The 10,578-nt window shown below is 37.7% G+C and overlaps 1 protein-coding gene across 1 annotated transcript in view; it reads right to left on the bottom strand.

The window, feature by feature from the left end:
* The window catches only part of SEH1L (SEH1-like (S. cerevisiae)), a gene marked incomplete at its 5' end in the record, with an annotated part of 31,066 nt that extends 20,489 nt beyond the window's left edge, over positions 1-10,577 (bottom strand). Inside the window, 4 exons of the mRNA XM_008594476.1 lie at positions 1,335-1,546; positions 5,431-5,577; positions 8,504-8,554; positions 10,524-10,577. Coding sequence (XP_008592698.1) covers positions 1,335-1,546; positions 5,431-5,577; positions 8,504-8,554; positions 10,524-10,577 — 464 coding nt within the window. The remainder of the gene's footprint in view (positions 1-1,334; positions 1,547-5,430; positions 5,578-8,503; positions 8,555-10,523) is intronic.
* Between the last annotated feature and the right edge of the window lies 1 nt (position 10,578).

Here is a 10,578-nt window from a genome sequence, read left to right as displayed (position 1 = left end):
CATACAGACCGGCCGCTCACTGGCTGAGCGAGGGGCGGGAGCAACGCCGAGGGTTGCGATCCCGTGGCCAGTCCCGGTCCGGTACGGGCGTGACACTGAGGGTTGCGATCCGTTGCCAGTCACGAAAAAAAAAAAAAGACAAAAAGGAAAAAAAAAAAAAAGGTAAAATTAAATTAAATCAAATTTAATTTAAAAATAAAATAAATAAAATAAAATCGTGACCACCAGAATTAAAGTCTTAAAGTAGAACTACTAACAGCATTTGTTTTGAGAGGGTAAGAGAACTTTTACCTTTCATTTTATATTCTTCTGGATTATTTGAATTTTTTTCTTTACCAAGTGATACTTATAATTATAATTTTTTTTTTTTTAAAAGATGACCGGTAAGGGGATCTCAACCCTTGACTTGGTGTTTTCAGCACCATGCTCACCCAGTGAGCTAACTGGCCATCCCTATATGGGATCCGAACCCGTGGCCTTGGTGTTATCAGCACCACACTCTCCCGAGTGAGCCACGGGCCGGCCCAGTGATTCTTATAATTTTTAAAAAATAGTTTAACAAAGGAGCTGGCCAGTTAGCTCAATTGGTTAGAGTGTGGTGCTGATAATACCAAGGTCAAGGGTTCAGATCCCCAGAGTTTAATAAAAAACAACTATGGTATATTCATACAATCACACTCTATATAGCAGTTAAAAAAATGAGGTGGGGGGCTGGCCCGGTGGCACACTCGGTAGAGTGCGGCGCTTGGCAGCGCGGTGGCGCTCCCGCCGAGGGTTCGGATCCCATATAGAGACCAGTCTGCTCACTGGTTGAGCGTGGTGCGGGCACGACACCGAGGGTTGCGATCCCGTTACCGGTCACGAAAAAAGACAAAAAGGAAAAAAAAAATGAGGTGGGGCTAGAGATACTAAGATATGGATTTGTACGTGATTACAATGTATTTGTAAGTGAAAAAAGCAAATTGTAAGTAAGGAAAATATGTGTGTTTATACATATCTCTGTGTTTTGTGTCTACCTCTACATGTTCGTATATATCTGGGTGTATTTGCACATATATGTGTTTATAAATACATTAAATATTTATTTATATATGCACAGAACACAGAAGGTTCACACCAAAATATTTACAACGCTTGGCTTCCTCTATGGAGTGGAAATAGGAAGACAAAAGACATGACAGGGTGGAAAAGGGAGAATTTTTATTTTACATATCTTTTTTTTACTCTACATATCTATCTATTTTTGAGAAAAGAAACCATCAAATTCTTAGCTTAAAAGTTACTAGCTTGTTTTACTAGGATTATATTATCAGAAGTTTGATATATAAGCTTACCTTGAAGGGTTCCAAGAAATACAAGTACAGCTTAGCTTACATGAGATCTCATGCTGCAGAGACCACTGGCTGAGATTCATAACATCTGGTGCCTCATATATTCTTACTATACCATCTGCTGAACAGGTTGCTAATATAAGACCCATATGCTTGGGAGCAAATTTCACATCAGTAACAGAAGTTCTGCTATCCACTAGAGTTGTCCTTTTAACCTGAAAAAAAAAATGTTAACAATCACATCACATACAAAAACAAAGCATGGTAGAGTGAAAGAGCACAGGCTCTAGAACCACACAGAAACTCCTCTGCCAGTTACTGGTACATAATCCTGAATAAATTATTTAAAATCTGTCTAGGCCTCAATTTCCTACAAAGCACATGGCAGAATACTGCACACAGCTGGCAACTGCTAACAAACTAGTGAGCTATAATTAACTACTCCTTTAAAGCAGAAGAAAGTCTACCTGAGAAAGCCTAAACTTTATTATGTAAGTAATCTCTCAAGTAGACTGGTCACAAAACCAGAAAATGTTAGAATTTTCATTTTGGTAGTTTTGTCACACAAAGCACACTGCAAGCAGTAAGTTAAACTTATTTAAATCCTTTAACAGCAAATGGAAGGCATGCAACTTCTTTTAAGCATAAAATGTTAACTAATCCTACTTAGACCACCACGATTGACCTTTAAGTGAAGGTGTTTAATAGTGAATGGTAGGAAGCTGGCATTGTGATGATCATAGAAGTCCAGCATCACATTTAAAAGCTATTTTCTGGTACGCAGATAGGACGATATTTGACTGAAAATGTCAATAAAATTTAAAAATCAATAGTTTACTATCTGTGGTTACCAAAATACTTCTCAAGGAGTTTCAATATTAAAAGACCAATATCACATAAACATCAAATATCTTAGCAAACTTTTTTTCTACAAACACCACTGAATAAGTAATATCAACACAAATGTTGAAAAAATAAATGTATTAACGTAACTAACTGATTTAACTAATACAATAAATATCTTAAAATTAGAAGAAAAACTCTTTATACGCCACCACTCCTAAACCCACCCTATAGTATGCTAAACTGATACACCTCAGACTGATGCTAGAAAAATTCCTTCTAATCTATACATTTCCCTTCTGTCCTTAAGCAGCTGTTTGCCTTAGGGAGGCCCCAGTGCAAAGGAAATTAGACCAACTCCTCCCCCTGTAAGAAAAGAGTTGTAAAATAGTATGAATAGCATTCAAGCTAGAAAGCTACAGTAATTAAAATAGTGTGGTATTGGCATAAGGAAACCAATAGAATAGGATAGTCTAGAAATAAATCCTCCATGTATGGTCAATTAATTTTCAACAAGGGTGCCAAGACTATTCAATGGGGGAAGGACAGTCGTTTCAATAAATGGTGCTGAGAAAGCTGGATATGCACGTGCAAATGAATGAATTTGGACCTTCACCTAACACCATATACAAAAATTAACTCAAAATGGATCAAAAACCTAAACTAAGAACTAAAACTATAAAACTCTTGAAGAAAACCTTAGGGAAAGTCTTCATGACATTAAATTTGACAATGATTTCTTGGAAAAGATCCCAAAAGCACAGGAAACGGAAGAAAAAATAAATAAACTGGACTTCATCAAAACTTAAAAATTTTGTGCATCAAAGGGCACTACAGGGCTGGCCAGTTAGCTCAGCTGGTTACAGTATGGTGTTGATAACACCAAGGTCCAAGGTTTGATCCCTGTACTGGCCAGCTGCCGGAAACAAAAACAAACAAAAGCACACTATCAAGAGAGTAAAAAGACAACCCACAATCTAAGAGAAAATATTTGCAAACCATGTATCTGATAAGGGATCAATATCCAGAATATATAAAGAACTCCTACAACTCAACAACAAATAACAACTCAATAAAAAAAATGGGCAAAGGACTTGAATGAACATTTCCTCAAGGAAGACAAGCAATTGGCCAATAGCCCCACGAAAAGATACTCAACTTTGTTAATCATTAGGGAAATGCAAATCAAAACCACAATGAGATGCCACTTCATACCCTCTAGGACGGCTATAACAAAAAAACCAGAAAATATCATGTGTTGACAAAAATGTGGAAAAATTGGAACCCTTCTGTATTGTTGGTGGGAATGTAAAATGGTACAGCCTCTGTGGAAAACAGTTTGACAGTACCTCAAAAAGTTAAACATGAAACCACCATATTAGCCAGCAATTCCACTCCTAGGTATATATCCAAAAGAACTGAAAGTAGGGTTTCAAACAGGTATCTGTACACCAGTGCTTATAATAGTGTTCCTAACAATAGTCAAAAAGTGGAAACAACCCAAATGGCCATCTACAAATGAACAGATAAGCAAAGTGTGGTATACAACATACACACAATGAAGTATTATTTAGCCATAAAAAGGAATGAACTCGGGCCGGCCCGTGGCTCACTTGGGAGAGTGCAGTGCTGATAACACCAAGGCCACGGGTTCGGATCCCTATATAGTGCTGGCCGATTGGCTCACTTGGGAGAGCGTGGTGATGACAACACCAAGGCAAGGGTCAAGATCCCCTTACCGGTCATCTTAAAAAAAAAAAAAAAGGAATGAACTTGATGTATGCTTGATACATGAACATGATATATGAACATGGATGGACCTTGAAAATATTTTGCTTAGTGAAATAAGTCAGCCACAAAAGGACAATTACTATATGATTCCACTTAATACAAATACTTAGAATAGACAAATTAATAGACAAAGTACAGTAGAGGTTACCAGGGGTTATGGGGAGGGGGAAAAGGGAGGTATTATTTAATGTTACAGAGTTTATGTTCGGGATGATGAGGACTTCTGGGTATATATAACAGTGATGGGTACACAGCATTGTGAATGTAATTCATGCCACTGAACTGCACCACTTACAAATAGTTAAAATAGGGGTCTGCCGGTTAGCTCAGCTGGTTAGAGCACAGTGTTATAACACCAGGGTCAATGGTTTTTATCCCCAGTACCAGCCTGACGCCAAAATAAATAAATAGATAAAATGATGAATATTATATTAGATATATTTACAGCAATAAAAAAAATGCATCAGAAAAAAGTGTCAATAGCATGCAAGCATTAGTGGGGAAGTGGGAGGAAAAGGGGGAAGAAGAAAACATTGTATATGTCTTTTTTGTGTATTCCGGAAGAACACACAAAAAGCTGCAGTAGCGGCTGCCTCTAGGGAGAGACCTAGGTGGTGAGGGAAGGGGAGGATGTTCTCACTGTGTACACCATTTTGTACCTTTTGGATTTTATACCATGTGTATGATTATTACAAAAAACTAATTACAGAGGGAAAGAACAAGCATACGGATGATAAAATCTTAAAATGAAAACACTGGAAAGGTCTTAAAGATCACCTAGCTTGGTTCTCTCACTCACAGACGAGGAACTTGAGCAGCACACAACATGTGTTCTTGCCCAAACTCAAACATGCAATGAGGGCAGAGCTAGAGCTTAAAGTAGGCACAGATAAAGGAGAGTGCATTTTGTAAGATAGAAAAAGTAACCACAAAACAGAGCAAGTTTTTAAAGGATTTGAGAGGGTACTCTAAAACCATATCCTTATGATCATATACACCAACATCAAGGGTTCAGATCCCTGTACAGCCAGCCACCAAAAACAAACCAAAAAAAAAAAACAAGACAAAAAGAAAAAGACAAAAAAGTAAAAAAATAGTAATAAATAAATCATACATTAATACCATATAAAACATATAGTATATAAAATCGTATACAAAGTAAATACTCTGGATTCATCATGAAAGTTACAATTAAACAATGCCATGGATGCTCCTGAGTACCACTTCAGGCCCAAGACAAAACTAAAAAACAAGTCTGAGGAAAACATGGAAAAATAAAAGTGGAACTGGTAAATATAGAGGGGAATGGTAACATTTTAGCAAGTCCCTGACGTATTCTTAGAAGGACTAATGCTCCTGCTGGCCTGTTAGCTATGCTGGTTAGAGCATGGTGTTATGACACTAATGTTCCCTGGCTGCTCACATCTCCTCCTCCCCACCCTCAGCATACTAACAAATGTCTCACCCAGTGACTCTGTCCTCGCAGTTTATCATTTGATTCTCCTACTATTTCTTCCCACACAGCAGCTGTTCGGTCAAAAGAACAGGAAGCCAAAACCTGCCCAAATTCAGGATGGGCCCATGTCACACGCCATACAGATCCACTGTGTGTCTGGGAAATTAAAAAAAAAAGAACACATATTCAATAGCCCTGTTTATTCTGGGGGGGTGGGGGGGGTGGAAACTGAATTCATTCACATTTCACACACAAAAGGTTTTACTTGAAAGAGAATACAGATATTTTTACTTCTAAAGAAGAAAGCTGATCAATTTAGTATTTAAATAAAAAGTTAAATTCCAGAATTCTTTAACCTTTCGAGGATATTCTATACTGAGGATTAGAGCCTTTCTAGAATCAAGTTCTTCTAACATTTTACTAATAAGGAAAAATCCATTCAGATAAAGTTGACTACTTCCAGGGATAACAGTTGGAGACCTGCTTCAGAGTTTAGCCTAACCAAGATTTGAAACAGATATTCTATGAGTCCACAATTTTTCTTAACTTGCAAATTCTTTCTACAGGAAACATCCACCTAACAAAATAAATAAAATCAGATTATTCCAAATTATTTGCTTCAAAGTCCATAAAGAAAGAAAGTAGATTAGTGGTTACCAGCGGCTGGGAAAGGGGAGAATGGGAAGTGACTGCTAAAGGGGTTTCCTTTTGGGGTGATGAAAATGTTCTGAAATTAGATAATAGTGATGTTTGCACAACTTTGTGAATAACTTAAAATCACTAAACTGTATATTTTAAATGGTTGAACATAATGGTATGTAAATTATAGCTTAATTTTAAAAAGGACTCTTCTATTTAAAAAAATTATCTGCTTCAAAAGCCTAACAGTATACAGAAACTACAGCAGCAAAATGCTTAGAAGATCCTAACCAATGGCTCTTAGACAATGGACTATTTGAGGAAAAGAGGCATTCAGTGAGCAAATACAGAGAAGCCCAAACACTTATATCCTGAGAAAATAATGTAAAACTAAGTATCTCATTATCTTTATATACGAAAAATGTCAATTACTATTCTACAACCTCTTCATGTTGACCACATCAAAAAAAAAGGATGAAAAGGTCTGAAAGCATTTCAACATCAAAAGAATTTGCTAGGTGCTTCCCAGTAAAACAAAAGAATTTCCTAGGTGCTTCCCAGTAAAAATACTGTCTGAAAATAAACATGAGTTCACCAATTACATTTACAAATGTGTTTCACACTTCTGTATATCTAACATTTTTTACACGCAACAACATAAGAACACTTTGTTAACCTGATAACCTCTCCATGGTAACAATGTCACCAACCATAGGTAAACTATGTACCCTTATTTTGTATCCTTTGTTTTGTCCAGTTTTTTGGGTTCTACCTTAATTCTTATACAGGACTATTAAGTAAAAAAGGCAGTAAGGCTGAGAGGTTTTACAAACTGTTAGATTCCCAGTAAAACAGAATCTAACTAAAGAATAAGATTTGCACAAAAATGTTCATCAATGGTATTTTCAGTTAAGCAAAATGGTATATTTATTGGATGCTTATAAAGAGACTTTAAAGACATAGGAAAGTACTTAGGAAATATGTTGTTAGGCTAAAAAGCAAGAAATAAGGGTTTCCCTTCAGAATGATAAAAATGTTTTTGAACTAGAAAGAGGTGGTAGTTACACAATATTGTGAATGGAGTAAATGCCACTTAATTGCTTACTTTAAAATAACTGATTTTATGATATGTGAATCTCACCCCAATTAAAAAAGGTGGGAGGGGGGGCCAAAAAATTTGGATAGACCCTTCACCAAAGAAGATATATGAATGGTGGCAAATAATCATGTGAAAAGACAATCAAGAAGATATATGAATGGTGGCAAATAGGCATGTGAAAAGATAATCAACATCATTAGTCATTAAGGAAACACATAAAAATCCAATGAGACACCACCTCACACCCACTAAAATGGCTATAACAAAGACATTAGATAATATCAAGAGCAGATGAGGATACAGAGAAACCGGAACCCTTATAAACAGCTGGTGGGAATGGAAAACGGTACAGCCACTTTGGAAAAGAGTTTGGCAGTTTCTTAGAAAGTTAAACATACGCAATCTAGAAATTCCACTCCTGGTATCTATCCAAGAAAAATGAAAACATATGGAGAAACAAAATGTGACATATCCATACCATGTACTACTCAGCAGTAAAGGAACAAACTACAGACATGGAATACGACATGGATAAACCTTAAAAATATGCTAAGGGAAAGCAGCCAGACACAAAAGACTACATATTATAGGATTCCATTTACATAAAACTTCTAGAAAAGATTAAAAGCTATAAAAAAATCGATCAGTGGTTGCCTGTGGCTTGAGAATAGGAAGGGAGATCAAATACAAATGGGCACAAGGAAAATTTCTGAGTTGATGGAAGTGTTCTAAAACTGGATTGTGGTGATGTCTGTAGAACTGCATGTTTAAAAATGTAAATTAAAATTTATGACTTTAAGGTATGAAAAATTCTGAGCAAAGGTTTTTGTTTTTTTTTTAAAAAAAGCAAGAAATAAAACTATTAAAAATATATAAAGGAAAAGGTGAGAAAGAAATAAGCAGAATATGATGAAATCCTAGAATAGCCATGTTAGAGTGCTGTGAAATTATAGACATTCTTACTCCCAGATTCCCTGAAATGTATTTGTTACTTTAATAGTGAAAAAATGTAAAATATCTTTCCATGAAAAGAACTATAAATTGTATAATCTTCTCAAAGCTGAACAGCAAGTCACTGACACTACCAAATACCTATAGTAAACATTTCAATTTTTTTAAAAAATCACTGTAAGGGCCGACCTGTGGCTCACTCGGGAGAGTGCGGCGCTGGGAGCACAGTGGCACTGAGAGTGCCGAGGCTGCGGGTTCGGATCCTATATAGGGATGGCCAGTGCGCTCATTGGCTGAGCGCGGTGAGGACGACACCACACCAAGGGTTGCGATCCCCTTCCCGGTCACAAAAAAAAAAAAAAAAAAAAAATCACTGTAAAAATAAATACTAACCTTCCAGCTAGCAGTACAATGCCAATCTCCACTTTCACTTTTATCCCAGACCTATGAGAAAATAAAAGGCAGATATTTTATACAAACAATTTCTACAAATTGATACAAAAAACCATAAGATTAAATCAATGTACAGGCAAAGAGGTGAACATAAAATTCACAAAAGAATACGACCAGTACATAACATTCATTCACTCAACCAAATATTTATTGAGAACCTTGAATGTGTCAGTCACTGGGCCAAGCACCGAGGGATCCAGGAATCCAAGTTCTAACAGTTAATAGAGACAATTACAATTACAGTCTTATTATTTGCAGTAGTTATGTTCTATAAAGCTGCCTTGACCACTGAAACATTGCTCCTAGAGGAAATACAGGGTTAGGTTCCTGTGAGCCTCTGGTCTGACATTTTCATCAATCAATACATAATTTGTCTTACATGAGTTTCTGTTTAAAGATACCTTGTTTAATATATATTGGTGATTCATCAACAATGAACTCACAACCAACAGTGCTAGAATTCATGCCTGAAGGAAGATTCTCTAACACACCTAGTTTCTCCTAAGGCACATCACAGCCTTTTTGAGTTTAAGAACACTAGACCACACCACAACCCTACAGCACTAAACTTGGAGGGCATTTTAAACAGTGAAATCACCAAGAAAGAACTAAAAATGCAAAAACCATGGCACTAAATAGACTGTAAAAAGAACACTTGTTTACAGCATGAGCCAAAACAAGAAGACAGACTGTCACCTTGCTCCACCTCAGCTAGGAACATGTGTCCTGAGACTCAAACTTTTCTTCATTCAACATATTGTAGTGAATGACTGCAAAAGCACCATCGGTACTGACTCTGGGGTCACAAAAAAATTTCAGAAGTAGGCAAATTCACAAATACAGAATCCACAAATAACAAGCATCAACTGTATATGTAACTAATGTTAAAGCAAAATATTGAACCTTACTATCCACAAAAAATACAGATTACAATAACAAGGTGCCAATTTAACCTGCTAAAAAATGTAATGCTAACGCCCAACATGCACAATTATGCTATCAAATCAGTGTTCTCACTGGCAGTATAAAATGGTACAACCTACATAAAAGCAATTTGCCAATTCTTGTCAAAAGCTTTTAAAATGTTCATTAATTTCTCTTCTAGAATTAGCATAAGGAAATCACTCAAAATGTATAAAATGCTAAATTAATGAAGATTTTCAATGCAACACTATTTCTGACAGACACAATCTACAAACTGAAAGATCAGCTAAAAGATCCAATACTAAGTGGATAATGAAAAAAATGTATAGCCTGTTAACAGACATTAACTAAGCCATTAGGAATGGTAATTATTAAGACAGTGCAGCAGTACTGGAATTAATACAATAAAATTTTGCATGCCAAGGCTGCAAATTTACACATATATACACTACCATAACAATTATTTAAAACATTAAAATAAAATCAATAAACATTAACAATGAGTGTTAAGACAGCAATGAACGTGTAATTTTTTCTTTGTAAATAAAAAGAATATTACTTGCACAAATAAATATATACATATATGTAAATATGTGTGTGTGCACATATGAGTGTGAACAAACACTGGCTCTTCAGTAAGAAGGGGTTGACCTTGTGCGGCGTAAGACCTGCGACCGGCAGGCGACGAGCCCACGGCAGGCGGGCAGCAGGAGAGCCCGAGAGCCCTGGCGCGCCGGCCCCAGGCGCCCCCGGACCATCGGCTCCCAGGCCCCCCAGCACCCGGCGGCGGACGCGCACGTGCCAGACCGTCTGCCCTTCGCAGGCGCACGGGAGCGCGGCCCCGCGGACAGCCGGGACCCCACAATGCGCTGGCCGGGAGGGCGGCGTAGGCCGGCTGGGGTCTGCCCGCTGTCCCCCCGGGTTCCAGGCCTCCTTTCCGGAAGCGTTCCGCGGAATGCGGGCAAGTCCCAGTCACCCGCACCGCCTCCCACGCCCCTCCTTCTACGCTCGGCCCGCCCGAAGGCGCCAGACGCACCTTGACGCTCTGGTCGCTGGAGCAGGTCGCCATCCGCCGGCCGTGGAAGTCGAAA

The sequence above is a fragment of the Galeopterus variegatus genome, unplaced genomic scaffold, assembly GCF_000696425.1.
Source record: "Galeopterus variegatus unplaced genomic scaffold, G_variegatus-3.0.2 Scaffold10842, whole genome shotgun sequence".
Classification (NCBI taxonomy): domain Eukaryota; kingdom Metazoa; phylum Chordata; class Mammalia; order Dermoptera; family Cynocephalidae; genus Galeopterus; species Galeopterus variegatus.
This window is presented reverse-complemented; position numbering and strand designations above follow the sequence as displayed.